At 39.5% G+C, this 24,329-nt stretch overlaps 1 protein-coding gene across 1 annotated transcript in view; it reads right to left on the reverse strand.

Moving 5' to 3' along the window:
• Nucleotides 1-24,046, reverse strand: part of TMEM131 (transmembrane protein 131) — a 107,433-nt gene extending 83,387 nt beyond the window's left edge. The window contains exons 1-2 of the mRNA XM_063339884.1: nt 23,814-24,046; nt 3,529-3,590 (exon numbers count right to left, since the gene is read on the reverse strand). Of these exons, the coding sequence (XP_063195954.1) occupies nt 3,529-3,590; nt 23,814-23,967 (216 nt within the window). The 5' untranslated portion in view covers nt 23,968-24,046. The remainder of the gene's footprint in view (nt 1-3,528; nt 3,591-23,813) is intronic.
• Between the last annotated feature and the right edge of the window lie 283 nt (nt 24,047-24,329).

Consider the following 24,329-nt stretch of genomic DNA (forward strand, 5'->3'; position numbering starts at 1 on the left):
CCAGTAAAGAAAGTTATAGGTTGTTTTTAAAAATTTGCATGAAGACGCTATAGGTGTCTTTTAGTACAAAATCATCACCATGAAGAGATCAAAAATCCTAAAAAAAACCCAAGTGAATATATATTGGAGAAAAAAGAAGCAGCAAAACCAGCTTAGGCATGAAACAAATACATACTTAAGGAAACTTGTGAAATTCACTTCTCTAGAGGTTTTAAGAACAGAAGAGCCAAGCATGTGCCAAGAGCAGTCCATCTACACACAACACTACCTGAAGAAAGTGCTAGGTGGTCTCCTGAGGTCCATTCAAACCAAACAAATCTATGACTCTGAAGTGACAACCAATTATACAGACATCTGCAAATTGCCTGCTATTGAAGGAGAAAACCCAAACCCTACATTGCACTGAGCAATGGACAATTTATATTAATACAATTGTTACTCTCTATGTTCAGGATCCAAATAAATGATTTGAAGAGTTCAAAAAGTTGTTGAGTCCTTAAGGAGATTGATTCATTTGAAGAATAGACAGAATTAGGAAATTCTCTCATTATTGTAATTTAATCCATGGGCAGAAGTAGCATACATTTATTTGGATATAAACCTTTAATCTGAACATGTATGCTAAAGAATGAAATTCTCACTTTTGCTCTGTCAAGACAGAGGGCAAAGCTACATGGTGTAGCACTTTCTAATCCACATACTGGAAGTCCACACCCAAAAAGTACAGTCTCTACTTTGCTAGTGTTATCCACTAGCATGAATTAATTAGATTTTCACTAGCAGTATACTTGTCCTAAATGCAAGAGTTTTTTACTTAAATATTTAAAGATTTATGCTCTTTCAATAAATAACTGTTTTAAGTCAGTCTGGCCAAACACAATTTTCCAACACATTTATTTTTTTACAACAAAAGTCCTAAAATGTGATTGAAACACATAAGAACCATAGCCCAAATACGTACAGGATATACTCTAACTGGAGGGAGGTGGCAGGAAACCCTAATTATTGAATTATACAAGATTCAGCTTTTGATTTGTCTTACTCGGAAAGCAACACCTTCAAACAAAAAAAGGGCTTACTTCCACTTTAAAGATATCAAATTCTTTGAGGGGGGAAAAAATAAACAGACTGGAGATGGCACTAACACTTCAATGATTATTAATCACTTTATGCACTAGAAAAAAAAAGGTCACCTGAAGGTGACATAACACATTAGACAATACTGAGTTACTACTACATCATCGTATTTGTGCTGTAATGATGGATGACCTACAATCACCAAACATTTGTGAAAACTTAGAGAAAGCCTGAAAGAGAAAATTCAGTGACGTTACAGTAGGTTTAAAACTAGCAACTGCTGGTCACAAGATGTAAATCTGTTTTTACAACAATGTATTTGCTTTGGTTTTATTTTTTAATTGCAGTAAGTAGTCACAAGAGGTCACCATATTAAAATCTACAGGAAAAAAACCAAATAAATTGTAAGCTAGAGAAAACATGCTGTATCATTCTGCTTAAGAGGAACTGGTTTCACTTACATAGGTATTTTTGGCTTAAGAGCCACAACCATAATATAAAACATATCAACCACTTATTAGAATTTTTGTCTCTCTTGCTTCATTTTAAATCAAATATTCAGCAGTGTATTAAGATAAGTGGCAGTCAAATGCAACCCAGAGCACCGCAAAGTTAACAGTGCAACATCCAGAACTGCTTGACTTTGTCCCACCATAACATTTAAATTAATTTTCCTGTCTCTGTTGCATCTTGCAATAAAATTGGCATGATTAACAATCTGTTTCACTTTTCCATCTTTATATGAATTATTGAGGGGGTTCCCAACAGCACCTTTACTTTCTAGTCCTGAGAACTATAGTAATTAATAGAACGTTAAAATAAATAAATAAGATAATTTCAGATTTGTAAGAATTATTTTAATTATCTTAAGAAAAAAATTTTAAAAAGAATCTTGGGGGAAAACCCACCTAAAATGTAGATAAGTGAATTTGACTGCATCATTTTTATCCTAAAAGTTGGGCCAACACTGGTCTGTCATTTTTATTAAATCACTCACTGAACAAAATATATTCTAACAGAGTATATAAAAGAAAAGAAACTAAACCTAGTGATTTTTTTCTTAATGCAAGTTAAAGAAATAGTCTAAGTAAAAAATTGCAATAATTGAGACTGTAACGACTATATGGAAAACTTACACTATTCTACTCAGTATGTCCAAAAATAAGCCTACATAGGTATCTATTGTGAGAATGTGTTTAACCCATGACATCTAAACAATGTTTACTGAGGAACCTGGGGGTTTTTTGTTTGCTTTGTTTGGTGGGGGGTTCTTTGGGGGGTGAGGGGGCGGGGGGCATTTGTTGGGGTATTTCTGTTTAACTACAACCTTTTCTGTCACCAGTTTAGATAATTTTGAGAGATCTTATCCTTGTACATTATAATCTTAAATTATTCTTAATCTTATGTTATTCTTGATTTACATTAAGGACCAAGCAGTGGAAGAAGGAAAAAACCCTCAAACAACCCAACAAAAAACCCAAACAACTTAGGTACGTGGGAGAAAAAGAAAAAACACCTTCATAAATCTGAAGCAAGTAATATTATCACGAGCCCAGAACTATAGAGCTTTTACATTTGTTGACTCTTCTAGACTAGATAGGAGGTAGGAAGTGTAAACGAAGCACTGCACTGGTAACTAATGAAGTTACACCCAGTCACATGCCATATATTCTACTAATTTAAGCAATTAATTGCTTTCTTCTTTCTCCTCTTCTCCCTCTCAGCTACCAGGAGACTAACGTCATTTTAACAAAAGATATTCTCAACATCAGTACAATCCACAAAATGCATGTGTATGAAATTCTAGTCAATAGAACTTCAGAACTATGTAGCTCTAAAGTATCAAGCCATGTTGCTGTGCATTTCATCCCAACTACTACCACCATCGCAAAATATCAGCATGCATTCTTTAAAGTTAACTTTTCATCTGTTTTGACTCACACCAAAAGAAAGCTGACAGGAATGGCAACAGTAGACCAGAAAAATCCATATTTGCAACAGCAATTACCTCACTGCAGTAACTTGACCTTTCTTTAAACCTGGTGGCGACTTGGTCCCAAGGGCTGCCTTTACATTTGGGCATCTTGCAACACTTTCTAGTTCCACTAGTTGTGCTATTCAATTGCATCCCAACTCTACATGAAGATGAGTCTTTACCACAAAGCATCTAACAGTTTTTCTGAGGAAAAAAAAACAACTGGACAAACAGGCCAGGCAGAACCTGTAGTTTACTCCACCAGTTTCCTGACACAAAAGACCAGGGAACCAGAACCTCAGGACACACCAAAGCACATTGAAAATAACTCTAGAAGATCCAAAAGCTTTTTGGACTGAAGTTTGATGCTTGCTTATTTTCAGAAATCCACTCATCCATGAGTGTAAAAAAAAAAAGCAGCTATCAAAAAGAAGATGAAACATTGCTAGTTCAGACGATTTACTCAGACTACGTACCTGCAATAGGTCTCCTTCATCAAAACGTAGCATTTCTATTATGCCATCCGACTGGATGAAAGCTGCAAAGAAAAACAAAAAAATAAGTAACTTAACAGCAAAACATTTTGTTATTAAATTAAAAAGAGCAACTTAAACATCTAAAACCTGCTGTACCTCATTTTGTAGAAAGAGCTGTGACAAACCAAAATAACAATGCAGAGTCAAATGAAATAACAAACACAAGTCCGGGATGCTAATTTTCCTCTGACATAGCCAATTCCAAGATATTCGTATTTATAAGTACCACACTACGCAAATCAGTCTTTTGGCATAAAAATGTTTAACTCCAAAGGGAACAACTTCTAGGTTCCCTAAAAAGACAGGCTGCACCAAGCTAACTCAGTGCTTCAACCAATATGACTGACTAACAACTGTGTTTAATACATCTAAGTCCACAAAGAATTCCAACACTTACAAAGGGAATTACAGTTTTATCTATACACCTAAAATCTTTACTGTACATCTGGAAAGCCTTGTTCACACTGTTCCCTAATCCTCAGCACGGCAACAACTCTCCATCTTGACAGTAACATAATAAAATTTGAAACACTGCAGAAGTGTTTGCACCACATGACTAAATTTGACGAAAAGTTCATGCCTCAGTCACATATAGGATCCTCAAATTAAGTATTCCTCCTCCACTCATTTCCTCTAAATGTTTGGTCAGACAATTGTTCTTCAGTTCCCCTCAAAATGTAGGGAATGCTACTTTCTTTTAAAAACAAAGGAATAAGGCATTGCCCTTCCTGTAAAATATAATAATCTGTACAAGAATCAACATGAGTTAAAGAGGAAAGAAAGTTCAGAGAGGCCTAAATTTTGCTCCCCAAACCATCCACACACACAAAAGCAGGTCTTTAGGATAAAATATAACAACAACCTCAAACCAGAAATTTGTATTAAAAAGGTAACTCCCTATAAATAGCTCCTCCCCTACCCTACAATCTTTTTCCATGACTGCCTTTACCATTCAGCTAGATGAAGCTGACAAAGCGGTAACACACCCCTCTTTCTGCAAAGAGGAACAACTTCAACAGGAAGAGGTTAAAGATTTCCCAGCACACAGAAGCACAGTGTGTGCTTCTGGAGCGTGGAATTTGAATCCCAGTCTGAAAAAGGAGATTTGAACCTTCATCTCCCATTTTGAAGGTCAGCATTCTAACATGAACAATTATTATAAGGCCATGAACATTGCCACTTGTCTCCATGATGTTTTAAAACAAAAAGTGACATTACTTTCAGAAAGCAAAAATAAGAAAAAAGCACTCTCGGCAGATAGGAGTAAAGGCACCTACCACACAGAGAAACGCTAGTTTTGACACTTATTTATCCCAAGCATTTACTCAGTGGCTGCTTTGGTGACACCTCACTCAGCATCCAAAATTCAAGCTGCTACTTAACATATCACTGTTTGCACATCCCATTCTGCATCCCTGACTCCCCCTGTATTTTTATACCTTCTCCTAAAAGGTACAAACTCCACAACCTTGCTTTCATATAACAAAAAATAAAACTTAATATAAAACAAAGACTGCTGCTGTCGTCTCCAGAAGTCTCCTATGGTATGCAAAAAAGTCAAACAAATAAACAAAAACCCCAAACAACAAAATTTTATACCATTACTTTCCAAGATACCACACCTCAGCATTTTCACTTTTAGTGGCACAGGCTGAGAAAACAGCCCAGCTCACATGGAAGTGTGAAAATCATGACAGAGGGGAAGGGGGGGCTCGATTATAAACAATATGCATGTCCTGCAATATTAACAGTGGCATGAGCAACACTAGTCAGTCATGTCAGCAATATCTTAGAAAATTTTTGTGTGTATTGATTGTGAAAATTTTTTGTGTATCACCTTAATGATTTCCAAAACAAACGAAAGTGATCCTTAACCCAAGAACTGGGGGTTTGGTCAATCATTTATATTGAAGAACTATACAGAACATAGGGCAAGTGATCAATAAAACCGCATCAAAACAAGAAAACACCAGCATTTAAATAACTGTTAGGAGATCAAGTCCTACAGTTTATGAAGAATTGGGCTTTTAAAATTTAAGTTACTGGAGTAGGTCTATCAGTTTAGTTTAATCCTAGAAACAAAGAACAAGTGGATTCTTGTCAATTTAACTGCCGAGACACCGTAAGACATTCAAGCCACTGTTTAATTTTGTCCTTAAAACCACTAAAAAAAAATAAATCTAAGTGAATTGCAGCACAAGACATAAGAAAATGAAGCTTTAACACATTAAGTTAAAAAGCAAAACATGACAGTTAATCACAATTTCACAGAAATGTCACGTGTAGCCTCTGTGCAAAAAAATCCCCAAATTACAGATTAGCTGATATAGGAGGGAAATTCTCAATTTTTAGTTTAGGGAGAAATCCAGAATGAAATTACATTTTCTCATGTACTTGATTTATTTCAAGTTTAACAATGACAATTTAATAAAAGAATTTATCAATATGAGCACACCTTCCTAACAGTCAAAAGGAACTGCATCTCTGAGGTTGGGCTTCTTGGCATTCTTTCCTTTTCTAGCTCTCTGTTTTGGAAACAAAGAATACACAGAACTTGACTGTGACATCAGGCACAAACAAAAAAATTCATTAGAAAACAGCTTTTTATATTCATAATCTATCAACCACCAGTAAAACCTAAAAGGGTACCTCATCAAATCACAAATTAGTACTTTCTTAGTACTTTCTTGAGGCTCTTTCCCCCTGTTTTAAATACGATACACTGTAGGTACAACAATTGTTGTAGGTAGCAACAATTCTTCCACAAGGATAACACACACAGCAGCTCACAGAAACTAGCCAAAGCTTTCTGCCCAAGCAGCTTGAATGCAGGCAGCCCTTCTGTAAACCCCAAATACTTTTTCAGCCACTCTTCAGTTATTTCATCTTTGTTGCAACTTACGAACAAAACAGCAGATGTTATAGAACATTTTGAGCAGATGACACTGTTAAATAGAAGTGCCATTCATCATTATATCATTTAAGAAACATTTTCAGGGAGCAGTATGACAGTTAGTGCCAGGTGAAGTCAGATGCACTGCAAAGCTTGGCTGCTGGCCATTTTGCAGCCATCGCATCTCAACTGAGACTGTGATGAAGTTTCTGTGGTTACACTTTTTACTTCGTTTTAGACTAACTTTCAAGCCTTTGTTTCTCCTTTATCAGTTATTTCATCAAAGCAAGGAAATGACAAGTAAATACCTACACCTTTGTGAGATGAAAGTTTGTTTTTGCAAGCGACTTCTCAGACTCTCGATTCAGGATGAAGCAACGAGTCACCTCATTCAAATGAGGCAAAGCTAATTACATTTTAAAAAAGCTCCACTGACGAGTCATAAAGAAGCGCCCAAATCCTCTGTAAGAGCAGCTCTCAAACTGTCCAATATGGACCACAGAGAGGACAAAGACTTCTTCAAAGAGAAACGCAGACTCTGCCCAAAGAGCAGAATGCTTCCTTCTGGGTAGTTGCCCATTCCAGAATTAGAAGCAGCTGCTCACTGTTCACGCTTGCACCACCTGAGCTAAGTAAGTTCACCAACTTCTGCAGTGTAAGTCCAAAAATAGCCTTTTCTGTCCTTCTACACAAAATATGTATGTCACCAATAGAGAACAGGTTATTACCAATGCCAAAAGACTCTGCAAGCAATTAAGTATGAGATCACTTGGGCATGCTTTATTAGGTGAACCATTCCCCATGCTACAGAGGAAGATGACTGTTTCTGCAAAGTCCCTAACAATTTCTCCTGGAAAAAACTTCTTCCCAAAGTTCAGGCCGATACCATCATGCTCCATTGTCAGTCTAATACTGTAGCCAATACTTTAATACTCTGGAATAGTAAACTGCAGCAAATTAAGAAGTGCTGATTATGCCATCTCAGTCACCTCTGCCTACACATGACTGGCAACTGCTACGAGAGGGGCACACCATAACATTTAGGGTAGGAAGCGTTTCAGCTGTCTCAGCGTGATCTGCCACAGCACAAATCATCAGCCAAGAAGCCAAATTACACACCAAAAAAATAATTTCTTCCTGACCCTACAGACAACTGAAGCCCCAAAGGCTGATTATAATAGTTATTAGTCAAACATTAAATGTCATTAGCATGTTCACAGCCCAAAGAAGGAAAAGGATGAAGTTTCATATCCACAGATTTCAAGGCGAGAAGAAACAGTCTCCTTTCCTCCTCACCTACGCCGAACAGAATACTTTCTCCTGAGGTGTACACAGATCCCTCTGAGCAGAAAAATCTTTATCCTTTCAAGCACCCACAAGAAGCAAATTTATCACATTCATGAGAATCCATGACAATTTCAGTCACTCTCACTACTAGGATAATAAGTGATTTCAGCATCAAATTCTTCCAACTTCTAGTTTGCATATCCTGGTTTCCTCTTTTCAGGCAGTAGGTCACTGTTAACAGAAGTGATACAAGCAACAGCAAACACTTATAATACTGTAAGTTTCATTTTTCTGTTTGTTTTCAATTTACAGCCCTTAAAATACAACTCTTTTGCTGAAGTCAGCTTTTCTATGAAAAGCCCATAAAAGATATCAGAAAAAGAATGAATGTAGGTCTTTCCACTTGCTCCAAACACTTTTTTCTATAGAGAGTATTTTCTAAGCTTTTCCGAACTCTTTAAATGGCAAAACAAAAACCACCACCACGGCCATAACCCCTGCCCCCCAAACCACAGCTTTCTGGAACAGTAAAAACACTATCTAGTCATTATTACCAGTAGATTTCTAAATGCTTTCCCCTGCCCTTTCCAACAACTTCACAGTGTTTGATGGTAAACGCCTAAAGTAATAAAAATGGAAACAACAGTGGCCTACATAGATACTGAATTCACCTAAATTCCTCCAAGATTAAGCAGGATCTTCTCACAAGTTTATATAACTAGCAGCCAAATTTTGCTGAAACACATTCCTACTTTATTGTCTCTGGTCCGAGCCTTTTAAATTTCAGCTTAAAATAAGAGAAGTACAGACCCATAAAGCATCAAGTAACAAGAAGAAAATTTTAAAACCCTATGCTTCTCCAAAGCAAACCAAACTTACTATCAAAATCAGTTTAGCCAGCACCAGTCTTTAGATGTGCCTGAACCACACATAACAGAATAAATTTGGATGTAATGCGAGACCAGTGAATATGCCAAGTCTCTTGGTGCGCAACGATAAAAAAAATTCTCCATGGTTCACAGGTTATGAGGCCTACTCTGACTGAGATCTGATTTTTAAGGTGGCTTTGTAAATTTTTCTTTTGTTTAGCCACTCTCCATTTCTTCATTTCAATAGGAATGTATATTCTGGCATATATGCTTATAAAAACACTATTCTGAAATATTACTTAGTTCTGGAACAGCTACTCCATAACACAGTGCTTTCATTTATTTTTATGTTAATCATCATTATATATCCTCTCGCATGCTTGTAAGAACTGCCTTCTCCCTTTACTCTTGTCTAAACCAACTTTTTACATTTTCTTATAAGCTGTATTTATACAATCTGGTATCATGTAGTCCACGAATTTTCTCCAAATTCTGGAAACAGTGTCCCAATTTACTAAAATAGGGCCAGATTGATTATTTAAATCTCTCCTAATTTACACCAAGTTTTTTAAAAGTCCAGTTTCTAACCCTTTGTCTTAATGACTAAGCTCACTTCAAAGTTAACTATAACCACATGAGCCAATTACAATATGCTAAATGCCATTCACTTCTGTCTATGTAATTGTAATTACAGCATTTGTATCCCTACCGGTTAAACAGCACAACTAAAACTGGACGAGTTGGTTTTAAAGCTTTGACTATGAATTAACTGCTTACGCGCAATCACACAATTTCAATCATCCTGAACAGTGGAAAACTAAGCAGCATGTAAAATACAGGCAGGTGGACACAGAATGGTAAAATAACATTATTACAAAAGGGAAATTACATTCTAAAAATTAAATACCACACAGATAAAGAAAAACGGTATTATGCTGTATTGCAAGCAACCATTTTTATCAGCTTCAAGAATATGAAAGTCTGGTGAGCCGCAAGAAACACATCCCAGTTCAGTGTTCAACACAATAAAAGCTGTTTAAAGAAAGGCCTGTTTCCAAGACAGGAGAGTTGGTGTAGCTATCAGCCTGAATTTCTGCCTGCATCCCAACCAGTGACTTCACTGGAAATGTAAAAGATCATTATCTTACGAGCCAGCAAATCTCAAGAGGCTCCAAGAGAGAACCACCAACCAGCAGGCTTCCTTTCCAGCTAAATCCTCTTGCACTTACATAGTCAATTCGCTTGTGTCTTTTCCAGTAGTCCATAACGAAGAGAAATTAATCATTTTTCCAACAGACCTCAGGAAGAGCCATTGCAGCCAAGATGGTAAATACACACCAAGTAGTAAAGTTCACATGAAAAAATAACTCACTTTGAAGTCTTTTTACATAGAAACATATTGATTCTTTTTTCTTTATTAAAACCCCTAATTACCATCCCTCAAAAACCCAGCTTGCCAAATTTTTCTTTTTTGTTTACATATTAGAGTTGAAATAGAAACATTCCTAGATAATGCACTTTAATCATCATATGAAACAAAAAAGCATTATATTTAGCTAAATAACAGAGATAGAATTTTCATTAAAAACCTCAGGTTTTACTACAGATTATAAAAAAAAATTATTTTTATGACTTTACACAACACATACTCAAATAAGTTCAATAATAAACATTTCAATAATTTCGTTTGTTCACCCAAAGACATTTAATTGCTGGCTCCAAAATGCTTCTCAGGAAATAATATCCAATTCTGGTTTTTCATGAAGATTTCATAGGGGGGTATGAATGAAAACACTTATTTTCAAATTTAAAAAAAAAAAAAAAAAAAGAGAAATAATTCTCTGATCTGGAGAAAGACTTTAGCCCACATTATTTTTAAGTCAAAGAGAACAATACTCCTGACACTCATGGAAACTTCTCATAAATCATTTAAAGAGAGGGAAAAATTTAAAAGGAAGTTAAGGAAGTTAAAGAGAAACCCAACATCTGCAAATAGCATCCTTTCTTCTGGCTTTGTGCCATACAAATTATGGTCTTTTTATTCTTTCTCACGATGCCGATTTAAAATTTCAATATGCTACATTAGGTTATATCTCTAAAATTTGTTGTTATTGAGCTTGTACAGACATAAAATTAATTGGAACTAGCACCAAAACCAAGATAACCGTTCCTGCAATGAGACAGCGGGAAAGCAGCAGCCCCTCCACGCAATTCTTAAATCTGCATCGCACTTTAGTTCAAACTTTAGACCAGGCACCTCTAATTGTGGCAATACGTTTTACTACTCATGTGGCACTGCAAATTGATGTGTGCACAGATAACATGGACATATTGGAATTCTAACCTTTTCTGCATATAGAAACATAGTTTAATATGTCGTTTACAAGAAGTGACAGTCAGTTCATAGATCCTGCAGCCTCAGGAGAACAATGCATTAGCTGACAACTGTAACTATTACCATAAATGCCAGCCTTCCAAACTTGCACTCTTATGAAATTAGCCACTGAACAGACCCATGAAACCCACTTACTCAAAAAACCAAATTGTGCCAACACAGTGCAAAGACCCACTTAAAAGGTACATCTGAGCTGATTAATGACAATAAACCTACACAAAGAGCAAGAATTGTTCTCTACGCCACAGAAAAGAGAAAGGAGCATGGGATTTTCAGAGTTTCCAAAAAACCCCACAGAACAGGAAGACAACTGCGCCAGACAGATACCTCCCAACATCTAAACGCCTTGCTGGCAATGTGAATGCAATCAGGTAAGAGCTGCACCTTATGCTCTGCGGACTTTGCTCAGTTTCCCAGTCCTTACTCCTACCTTGCTGCCTGCTACAGAGCATGCAGGATCTTGACCAGTGTTATAGGACAGAAACAGTGGCCTACTGAGTGACAGTGTTCTGCTCTCCTCCCTTCCCTGATTCCCCCTCCTCCCCCTGCTTTTTTTTTTTAGTCACTTATGAGGGTGAAACTGCATGAATTTACAGAACAAGGGAACTTCGACAACACATTAATTTAGATTTTGCTGCATAACACTTGCAACTTGGTTAAGTTGGAGAGAAGAACCATTGGGAGGGAGGAGCACAACACCTCCACCCTCTCTATGTCCACGTGGCAGCTGTTACTCAAGTGTCCACTGGAAAAAGCTATTAAGCCTGGAGGAAAGTAAAAGAGCAGCAAGATAATGCTCTAAATACAGCGATCGAAGGTCAAGAAAAGGTAGGAAGAGCCTAATGTTAAAGCCCTGGTGTTAATGATGTGGCAGTAATGCTACTTGTTGATTGTTTAAAGAAGCAGCCTGTTGACTTGCCATGTGGGAACACAGACCAGCAGGAAAAGGCTGGAGGCAATGTCTGATAAAGCCAGAAAAGAAATGGGCGGAGAAGAACAACTACTGCAAGTTTTGAAAGAAGATAAAATTCAGGGCAAGAAGAATGAAACAAAAAGGAGAATTCACGTTTGGTGGAAAAAAATAAATAATAAAAAAAAGAAATTAAAGGTGCAAGTAGGCATATGGAAATGAAGTGCTTAAGTATGTTAAACTGCAGAAATTCAGTTCAGCTACCCAAAATACCTTGGAAGTGGCTAAGAAGTAAATAAACAACCTCTTGTGCTCAGACTCTTTCAGAAACTGTTATGATGACCTAGGTTGACACCCTGTGCAACACAGATCACAATTTCACCCAATAATTCCAAATCCTTAGGCTTAGTTACAGAATATGTTTTGGAGAGACATCTAATTGTACTTTAAAGATTACAACCACCCCACAACACTACGTCACCCCTTAACTAAGATAACAGTCAATTATCTTCACTTAAAAATACCCCTCGTTCCTACTTTGACATGCCTAGCACCAAGTCTCAACCTAAATATGCACACCTTTGCTAGATTAAATGGCCCTTCAGCATCAGAATTTTTTTTTTCCAATACAGGTACTCTTAAAAGCACAATTAAATAATGCTAAATAAATAGTTTTTTTCTTCAATTTCCAAGAGTCTCACTCTAACGTCTTTTTCCCCTAGAGAAATTCAATTTAATCAAAGGAAGATGGCCAAATTTTCCCTCATGAACTGTAAGCTTCTTTCAGTCTTTTCTCCATCAGATAATGATACTCAGTAGTACTAATCAGCAGAGTAACTTCACCTGTGAAGATTCAGTCTCTGTCAATGAAAACTATCTCTCCTTCAGCATCAGATATAATCAGGTTTCCCCAAAACCAAGGAATTTATTCATCTTTTCATTATTTTGGAAGATACAGTTTAGCCAAAGCTATTTGGGCAGATCGTGACCTAGTTAATCTACACGAAAGGCAAATAATGAGGTATATGATAATACAAAAGCAGCTATATTATAATATAAAAGTTCCCCACTATCATAGTTTCAGCTGGGATAGAGTTGACTTTCTTACTAGCAGCTGATACAGTGTTACAGTTTGGATTTGGGATGAGAAATGGTGTTGATAGCACACTGGTGTTTTTGGTTGTTGCTAAGCAGTCATAGCCTTTTCTCCTCCTCACACCGCCCCACCAGCGAGCAGGCTGGGGGTTCACATGAAGTTAGGAGGAGACACAGCCAGGACAGCTGACCCCAACTGATCAAAGGGATATTCCATGCCATATGACATCATGCTCAGTATATAAAGCTTGGGGAAGAAGAAGGAAGGGGGGGGACATTTGGAATGATGCCATTTGTCTTCCCAAGTAACTGTTACATGTGATGGAGCCCTGCTTTCCTGGAGATGGCTGAACACTTGCCTGCCAATGGGAAGCAGCAAATGAATTCCTTGTTTTGTTGTGCTTGCACGCAAGGCTTTTGCTTTACTTAACCTGTTTTTATCTCAACCCATGAGTTTTCTCACTTTTACTCTTCTGATTCTCTTTCCCATCACACTGGAGGGGGAATGAGCAAGCAGCTGCATTGTCCTAGATGCCATCTGGGGTTAAACCATGACACACCCACACACCCCTTCCTTATCGTCTTATATTTAGAAGCAACTGCTTGGAGGGCAAGAGTAGTCTCAGTGCTTTCTATCACTGAATTAAGTAGCAGGATGGCTGGGGTTAGGGTCTCACTAGATAATGGTCATTTCTGGTACCTCTAGACTGCCCATTGCTTGCTCCACAGACTGAAGTTACACCAAACTTCAGTTTGGTGGTCCAGAACACCAAAGCAAACATACGAGAAGGAAACGGTTTCCAGTAAGAACCAAGTACTCCATGCCCCCTGCTGTAAGAAAGGAACAGCCAAACTTGGCAACACTCAATATCCAGATCTCTCAGCATTCCCTCAGATATGAGTTGCATGGATTGTTAAGTATTACTTTAATACATCTTGTATATTAACATGTCAACCGCAATCTAATTTATTGTCTTATTACGAGAAGCTAGCGAAGATGGAAACTAATGGCTATGTTATCCCCTGCATGAAAGATGGGATACAAATATTCCTGTTGAAACAAATTTTTCAAGAGAAAGAATGAAAACTAGGGGACAAATAAAGTCTATGTGATGCAAGATTACAGAAACAAGGAATAGCCGACAGGGTCTTTATTTTTTATTCTGATTGCATTTCTTCAGTGATGCAGTGACATGTGAAACTTCCCGGATCCAATTACAACTCCACTTCTATCAAATTATATCTAAATTACTACTACCGTAGAACTGATTTCACCATGGAGTTACACGGAAACCCAGATTTCTCCTGTCTTACAGATATTCCCATCAGTTGTGACAAAGTTAATCGCAACTTCCAACCAAGGTTTTAGGATCACGAAGGGAGATCCAAAACACAGATACAGAGCAATTCAAGGTGGAACGGACTTTAAGATGTCATCTAGCTCAACCTTCTGCTGAAGTATGGTGAATGCTGAATTTGGATGATGTTGCTTAGGCTTTTGTTTAGCCAGACCGTGAAAACCTACAGGGTCAGAGATTCCACAACTTTTCTAGGGAATCTGTTTCAACATCTGACTGTCCTCGTGGTGAAATATAGTCTCATTATGTCAAGCCAGAACATTGTAGTGATCCTGACCAGAAGACCATAACCCATGGAGGAGTCAATGATCCATGCAAGAGCTAACCTGAGTTGGCCCACGCCTGTGCTGTGCTGCATGTATGGGCTTGTATTCAAGCCCGTACTGTGCTGCACATACCCCCTGGCTGCAGGAGGAGCCCAGCCAGCTCACTGTAATGGAGGAGCCTGCAGGCAGCTCCCACTTGGTACCGGCAATTATGTCACCTGGGTGGCCTTGACTTTATCTAACAGTGCAGCTAGAATTTCTCATGCGGACGTCCTTTCTGCTTGACAGTAGAAATTATGAATAGAGTTATTTTCTTGCAAGGAAAAGCCAATAGCTTGAGGGACCAACATGGGATAACCCTTTCTACGGACGTGGTCTGCACAGGATGTTGCACACAGACTGGAGGCCTGTTTGATGCTGCACAACTCAGTGTTCACAGCATCAAAACAGATATAAGATTATCTATACTATTATCTCTTTCTAGTGTTAGCTCTAATAAATAGCATTTTCAATCATATTTTACAGTGTCTCAGTGCCTTTCTTACTCAGATCATCACACCTCCTGGTAGAAAACAAACTTTCCCTGTTTCACTTTATGACCATTGTCCCTCAGGCTCCTGCCATGCATCTCTGTGAGGAGTCTGGCTCCATTTTCTCCATAACATCTACTTTGATATTGGCAGGCTGCCATGAGGTCCCTCCAAAGCCTCATCTCCATGCAGATTTGGGTCCCTCAGCCTCTCTTCATAGGTCATGTGCCCACCAACCATCTTTGCAGTCTTACAATGGGATGGTAGGGAGCAAAAAAGGATGCAGTGGTTGAGGTGTGGTCTATTAAGTGCTGAGTAAACAGAAATAATCATTTTGTTCAGTCTAGTGGCTACACTCCTGTATGCTGCCAGGGTACATTGCTGACTCATGTATACCATTTCCAGCTTGTATCCCCTGCAAGTGGTTGTTCTGTCCCATATGAAGGACTCTCTGTTTGTCCTTCTTTTCATTTCACAAAGGTCCTGTCACCTCATTGCTCTGTCCTGTTTAGATCCCTCTGAAATGCAGCCCTGCCCTTGAACATACTGACTGCTCCCCAGACTTGGTACACTCCAACTCCAGATCAGTGACAAAGATATTAAGCAGGACAGGTCCCAGAATAGAGCCAGGAGGAACTCCTTGTAACCAGCCTCCAAGGCAGTGCATGAACCACCGCTGGGAATAAACCAAAATCAAACACCCTGCAGTTTATCTAGTTGCCTGGATAGTTTTTATCTTTATCTACAAATTCCACTTGTAAATATCTGTGCAGTATTTTGGTGTAAATTACTGATTCAGTAGGAATTTTTCTGTATTGCTAGATGATTTCATATTTATTTACAAGCCTCAGGTAACCAGTTTTTAAATTCGCCTTACATACTATATCAACATCTCAAATTGGGGACCCAAAAATCCCCTAGTGGAACCAGATGTCATGAAAAATAGACCATTTCTTTACTCTGTCTCAATATCAGTATCTTCTATCGTCTCAACTTCAGTATCTTCTACCATCTTCAATCTGAGCCAGACATTTTCAGTCTGCGGCTTATCTATTACAAAAATAAAGAAATTTCATAAGCCAGTCACATCAAACTATCAAACTATGCTGAAGCCATCCAATTTCACACTGAGGGAACTACCTTGAGATGTTCCCAACAGAGTATGCCTGTAAGGAAACAAGAAAGCTTTCAATTTTCAAAAACTAAAATTCCCTCTTTAAAATCCTCCTCTTTGAGGACCTTTCTCAGCCATTTTTTTCTTCACTACCACCCTCTTCTACAAGGACCCCCGTTCTCCTTCAGATCTATGGATCTAAAAAGTCCAGTTCATGAAAAATGGGTATATAAGAAGTTTAGTGGTAACAAACGTTCAAATTATTTACATCAGCACCATGCTAGTCTACAACTTTGTCTCCTATTCTATCATGGCTCCCTCAAATGTTGATTTTATCTATTTAACACCACTATTAGCTGGTGTTCTTGACTTAAAAAAAATAAAATATAATCAAGGGTTGTTTGGGATCTTTTTAAGTAACTTTTAAAAGTCTGTGCGCATTCTATTACACCAAATCTGTACGGTCCAACATAGATCTAGATGTTCAACTGAAAAAACCCTCAGATAAGCCTTAAGACATCATTACTAAGATAGAGCGCTTTATGAAGAATAGTTAATGGATACATTGATCAAATAACTTCAAAAGCCAAAGCATGTTGTATTAGAGTCAGCTAAACAGTCCTATAAAATTACATTTTGTAACTTCATACAGTACATGGACAGAAGCAGCTGTTAGGTACACAGTTTCATTTCCTGTACATCTCCTTCCATTAAATTTCATTCAGGTATCTTTAAAATCAGTTCAGTAACTACAGTAAAACTCCAATTGTTCTTGGATGGTTCTCTACTGCTATGCCTGCCAGGCAGCAGAAGAGGTATTAAAAATGCCTCTACAAGCAGTCTCAGTGAGGAGACAGATTTGATAAGTGTAGCAGGAAAATCTCAAACTAGTGTAAGACTCCTCAATTTTTTTTCTCCTTTTCAGAATGGAATGATGTTGCAATCCTTCAGCTCTTTGGTATTTCCCCATTACATCCAAGGTTTTTAAAAAGAGAGAGAGCACAAGCGTGCACAGTCCTGGTTTAGGCCCTTTAATATTCCAGAGCACAAGTTATCCAAGCCTGCTTATCAGAAAATGTAAAAAGCAGAATTAAATAGTGTTAAATGCAGATGCTGCATCATCTCCGTGCTACAATCAGTAAATCACTAATTATTCCACACAGACAGTTCAGAAAACAGAAATACCCAGCATTCCTGCATCACATGTTAAAATTTTACCAGCTGCCTCTAACAAACCCGTATCTGACACAGAATTATTCTTTGCCTGTATTCATGACTAGAAAGATAAATACTTCCCCTTTAACTCTCATGGTCATTGGTTTCTTTGGTTTCCTAAATCAAGTATCTACATTTTCAGTTTACAAGCTTTACGAAATGGAAAAAGGGAAGTTGGTGGGAAGAATTACTGCCTCCATATCTGGACTGTTTGTTAACAATTACTCCATATAAAGGTGGGTGACTAGTGAACAAACTAAGTTGAACCAGGTTCCTATTTCCAAATTAACAAACTAGATTATCAATGCCAAACAAGTGAATCACAAAATAAAGGCCATTCCAGCAATACACTGATATAGCCCCTATGCAAGAAAAAATTCTGCATCCCCTTGTGGGAAAATAACATAAGATTGGCAAGGAGGATTGTAAACACACTCAATTGACTTGCTGGGGTGTCAAAAAACATATATATATATCATACTAATTGTTGTTTAGAGTCATGTGTTGGACAAGTAGAACATCTGTGTTTAGATAACAGAGGCCTGTGATAGACTTAGAGGCACCTTATCGAACACACTTGAGATTCCTGGCCTGCTGTGGGAAAGATCTGAGTGGCAAACTACACCTGCGCGAATCCCTGATATACAAGCAAAACCAGGAGATTTGGTGATCCTCTAGCAAGGATCAAGCTCCGCAGGGCCTGTGTGCCCGCTTGTGTGCCTCTGCCCAGGTGCTGCTTTGGAGATCCCCTGGTTGGCAAGGCAGTGAAAATACATGTACTCTTTGCATTTCAGCCGCGGTTTTGTGGTTGTTCCTGCACCCTGCCTGGGCCAATTCACACACCTCTATCTTGGTATTAATGATTAAAAATTATTAAATACTAACACAAATTTTTAGAAAAAAAAAACAAAAAGGATTTTTAAAACAACATCCACAGGTGAATGGATCAAATCAGTTGCTTCCATAATGAGGTGGTGTGAGCTGGTGTGCTCACCCTTTGGCATTACAGGAAAATGCAGGATGGAAGTGACACCAGAGGCCTCCAGCCCAGCCACCTGGTCAGAGAGGGTCCAGTTAGAGCAGGCTGCTCAAGGTATTACCCAGTCCAGTTCTGAGTACCCCCACTTACTACCATGAAGAGTGCAGATTTACTTCAAATGCTGTCTTTTAGAGAAGAAAAAGACACGTTCTCGCAGCTCCTGTTACACCCAGGTAAGTTCATGCTGTGACTGACAAAGTCAGAGGCACCGCACTGGATAGCAGTTACTAGCAAGAGAAATAAAACAGATCTTTACTGACTTTTATTCTTGCTGAACCCACAAACACAGGAACAAACCAAACTGGTTCTAGCCTGTGCTTCAGTCACACAACTTTCACTGCTGGTTATGCATGAACCACAACATCCACCATTCGCTGTCAAACTCCCGGGTGATTTACCAAATTTACAGTTTGAAAGATTCTTTATAAACTTAATAAATCACAGCATGGAATCATAGCATGTATCCTTCAAGCAGAGCAAAACTGGGTAGGTTTTAAAACAAAGTGACACACAGAAAACGTCCAAGCTTTTCTGCAAACAGATGAAATTTTAACATGCACAAATATGTCCAAATGACTCAAAGTAACCCATATTGCAATACTGGCAATCAATCACAGAAATCACAACTGAAGGCTTTAAATAAAATAATGCTTGTAGACATCTGCTAACTTTGGAGGGGCTTCATCATACTAGGCACTATACAAATACATAGCAAGTTCCTTCAAGAGTTTACAATCCAAGGTCATGAACTGCAGCACACTATCCTTCAATCGACCTCTACAGGTGAGGGTACCTCAGTCTGCCTCACACCTGCAATATAACTGGACACTGGTGAGGGAGAAAGAGATGCAGAGAGGGAATAGCAACCATTTCAAGATTACACAGAAGGTCATGGAGAACATGGGGTCTCAATTGCCTGTCCATTGCTTCACAATTTTTCCTTATATTTAGTTTAGCCCAAAGATTCTGCAGACAAGTATGAGACCTTTCAAGCCAAGCACATGGTTAGTATTTATCATTCACAAGAGCAAAGACATAGTGCAAACCTAATCAGCTCTCCCATAGCTAAGTTTCAAAAACACAATGAGACAGCATGGTCAATTTTCATTCACTGTGTTTTCCTCACGGTGTTCACCATTTTGATGTGCTACTTCAGCTGCCAGAGTGTTTTCAGTTTGATGGAGGTCATTCTTGCTGGATCACATTTTGATTTAAGTCAGGGTTAAAACATTAGCATTAAAAGAAATGACAGCACACTTTATATTAGTTCTGACAGCAGGATATGACAAAGAAGCAGTATATGCAAAGAGTTTTTTGTATGTTATTTTGAACATATAAGCTTTCTCCCACATCACCTTCCAGCACTAGCCTACTTTCTATAGTCATATGAAGTATCCTGGATTGCCATTTTAGATATTGGTAAAAAGCAAAAAGGAAAAGCTACTTGGCTGAGATTAGGCAGAATGACAAAAATCAAACCAGAACTCCAGCATCCCAGTGCACTGTTCTAATGACAACACCTCCCTTCAACTCTTCCATGATTATTTTAGCTACCATTTACACTCAGTAACTATCTTAGTTTCTAGGATGTTAGCAGAGAATATGTCAAGCTCTAGAGAAAAAAAAAAGAAAAAAAAAACCAACATTGCACATTTTCACTGACCTATCTGGTATCAGATCTTAGATGTTTAAATAGAAATTTTTTCCCCCAGATCCAATGCTAGGATGTAACTTCAAAAGTTACAGTTAGGATTGAACCTAACCTAAATACCAACCTTACTCTAATTGCACCAATCTTGTGAGCAGGTGGGTCGGTAAGAGAACTACCAAAATAAGTCTAAGAGGCTTTCAGCCAGCTGGCCAAATAAGAAGTGATTTAAAAATATATAAATTTAAAAATCGCCATTGTATAAAATGAAGACATATTTTAATATAAATGAATATAAATAAAGGAACAAGCACAAAACAGTTCTCAGGTAAAAAAGCATGCTGATGTTAGACATTTGTCTTCAAAACATTTTACTGACCATGGGATTTATGGCATTACTACGGCTTCCCTCAACCTGAAATCCAGAAAGCTGTTGTTTGTCTCCCCCCCCCCAAAAGTAAAAACAAAACCCAAAACAAACAAACAAAACCCAAGCCAAAAACGACACATGCTCAAATATAAACTGGAAGTTGTCCTCAATCCATGTGGCAATACAGAACGTGATAATTACACTAGGAAAGGATGAGTGCACAAAAAGCCTGAAAATCATATATATTTGCAAAAGAAATCCTTAAGTTATTTTTGCCCCTCCTAAATGGCAGGAGGCTCTTTGAATGCAGAATTTTTTTCCTGCCATATCATCCTTTTGCCATGGGTTCACAGGTTTCCTAAGTGAAAAAAACAAACAAAAACTTTTTACAACCTTCTCAGTCTTACTCATTCCTCAGCAGTACATGGGCACTGAGGACGCAGCTAGACAAAAAAAAAAAAAAAAAAAAAGAAGGTCACACATCAATGTTTAGTCTGAAATAGATAAGTTTTTTCGGCTGGTCCACATGCAGTTTTCTCTGCTCTCATATTTGTTCACATACCAGATATTTCCCACAAGTTCTATGTCTCTTAGCACAGAGAGAGTATACAGTAGTATCACTGTTCCTCATGAGTTTGATTTACAGCTTGTATACAAAAACTATCTCAGTTTTGCTTTTTGCTGTTAGACAAATGGCAAAGTTGTTTGTGTTACATTTTTACACTCAACTCTTTAACTAAGATTGGGGACTAAAAGCAGTCACATCAATTCGGAACACTCCAGTATCAATCTTCTTCCTACTCATCACAGCTCCATAAAGAACTGCTTGCTGCTCCTTCTCCATAGAAGCATGAAGCCAGCATTACTCTTTTGTGCATCAGCTCCATCTTTCCCCTTTCTCCTCCTGTACACGCAAGATAAGAGGAAAAGTGTCCTCCACCTTCATTTTTCAGTTTATTTTGTGATATTCTGATCTATTCTTCTCTCACGCCGATGGTTCATTTGAGCACCTGCTTCTATAACTTTTTTTTTCTGTAGCAACTTGTCTGGAATATACACTGCATTATGTCTTATTATAGTCACCTTCGAGTCAGCAGTGTAGAAATAGTGCAAAAATGCACAACCTCAGTTCTAATTCCTCTCACAGCTTCCTTCCTGCGGCTGTAGGGAAACATGTATGTCCACATTTGGGGGATCAAAAGAATATTCCTAGCTATTTCCTTACATCCAGATTATCCTCTTTCAAACTGTGTCTTACTAAGTTTAACTGGACACAATCTGGTCTAAAGGCCCACTGTCCAAACTGGTCCTTCCTCGCCTATGCTCAGTTACTGCCCCTTCAGACTGGCACTTAGATTGTAGTTTAAGATCCTACACTCAAGCAGCAGAAATCTTGGGAAGAGAAATGAGTGTCAGAAATCAGAAAAGACTGAAAAAAAAATGTGTCCTGTATGAGAATCAAATTAACTTTTTGAAAACAACACAAATGTAACACAGATAAGTTTTAACTAACGGATTGTATCAGTACAAGGAAATGTACGAACTGTTCCATTTTCTTGAAGGGCTTCAATCATATCCGCTCAAACTCTGTGAATCTAAACCTGTCTTTGTTTATCCAGGAATGCCAAGGAAGTCCATAGCAAAAAAACCCAGTATCTCCTCCACAAATGAATAAAGCCAGACCACGGCCCCAGCTATCACAACCTTTAGGGCATTAAATCAATTCATCGTACCAGTATATGACATCACTGATAAAGCTTATAAACTCATATAAGCTATTACCTGTAAAGGAGTGCAATCAAAATCAGAGTTGAAAAAATAGGTATTTCTGAAGCATTTGAACTTTTCTAGTACCTCAAGACACTACAGACTGAACTGAGAGCCTTACAAATTCTCATCACTCTAAGGATACTGTATCTTCTTCACACTGTCTTCTAAATGTTAAATTCCTCTGAAGACAAAGTCAAGTGAACAAGAGTGTCTGTGACTCAAAATTAATGGTATTTTATTATCATCTTAATATCAACACCATCATATTCGTAAAAACAACTTACTGGAAAATTACTCAAATTGAGCATTTCATTAGGAAACAAAAAGCTTATCTACATTTACTCTGATACATGCATTATTAGGAAGCATATCTTCCCTCAAGCCTGTCTAGAAACATGACTACAGCCTCCTCACTGAACTCCTATTCCACATCCTCGTTATTCATTTTTTGTTCTTATTCTGTTTCATCCTCCCGGACCTCATCTGGCATGAAACATTTCAACGTCTGTCCAATATACCCTCCTCCAGCACAGCAACTTGATGAAAAGTAAATTCTCAGATCAGCCGAAGTAAATCTGTTTCACTTACTTCTGCAACACATTACATTTATCTGCTGCTTTTTAACGCTGCCACACAGCCGCACTTTTAAGGAGACCATGAGTCTGCACCTTGGAAATGCTTAAAAGCCGTTCTCAGCAATGCTACAGAATATGCTTAGGTGTTTCGCTCGGGGCTTTTTTTTTCCCTTGCTAAACCACAATGAAAAGACAATGTGCCAAAAATCAAAGACGCTGGAACTTAAAAAAGTCCCTGTCCGACTTTCACTAAAGTTTGGAGAAAATGCCGCCGACCTGGCGAAGGCGTCCGGCACCTGTCAGAAGTTCAGGGAGGAGAAAGGGCGCGGGGGGGGGGGAGGGGGTCTTCTTGCTGTCACATCCCAGCGCGCATTTTTGCCCTTTCTCAGGCAGGTTTGCCCGTCTGTTTGGCTTGGCTCGCTCTCCTGCTTGGAAGCCTGCCGCAGGGAAACCAGCTCCACGCCAGAAAGCCTTCTTTTTTTTTTTTTTTTTTTTTTTTCTTTTTAATTCCACTTTTTTGCCCCCTCCCTCTCCTTTTTTAAAGGGCAGCTCCAGCTCCATCCCCGCCGCTGTCAGGGAGGAGGAACCCCACCGAGTTCACCCCGACGCCAGCGTCTCCCCACCACCACCTCCTCCTCCATCACAAACACACCGGCGCACCCCGGCAGCCGCGGCGGCGCGAGGGGGACGTCGGGGGGGGACACAGCGACAGCGACTCGCTGCACGGCAGCCAGCGGGACCCTGTGACCCCGCCGAGGGAGGGGGAAGGCGCGGCGAAGCCGGGAGCCTCACACATACCCCACCACCACCCCCCAGCCGCAACCGCCGCAACGGCCCCGCAACCGCCGCCGGAGAAGGAGGCCAAGAAAGGAAGGGAAATCTGGATCTCACCTTCCTTCTCGGCCCGGGCCGTGTGGAGGAGCACCGCCAGGGCCAAGCGCAGCGCCGCGCCCCGCCAACCAGCCGCCCAGCTACCGGCGCCAGGGAAGGGGGAGCCGAGGCGGCAGCCACCGGCGGCCGCCGCCGCCTCCCGCCGCGCCGCCATCGCGCTGCCGCAGCCGGTGCGGGTCCGCCGTCTCTCCGGCCGGGCCGCGGCGCGCGCGCGGAGGAGCTCGGGGAGGGGCGGGGCCCGGGGGTGTTGTGAGGGAGGAGGGAAAGGGGCGGGGCACTCCCGCGGCGCGCTGCGTCTCTCGTGACGCGTGCTGTCACGCAGAGGCGCGGCCCTGCGCGACGCCCCGCCCCCCGCTATGAGGGGGGGCGATGCCCTGTCCCGCTAACCCCGCCCCCTCAGGCGCGGGGGGCGGGGCGGCAGCCGGCGCCATTTTAAGTGCGGGCAAGCCGCCCTTCTTCTCTACCGAGTTCGGGGAACGGGTTGCTTTATTTCGTTATTATTATTTTTTTTTTAAA

Source organism: Chroicocephalus ridibundus, chromosome 1, assembly GCF_963924245.1.
Source record: "Chroicocephalus ridibundus chromosome 1, bChrRid1.1, whole genome shotgun sequence".
Classification (NCBI taxonomy): Eukaryota; Metazoa; Chordata; class Aves; order Charadriiformes; family Laridae; genus Chroicocephalus; species Chroicocephalus ridibundus.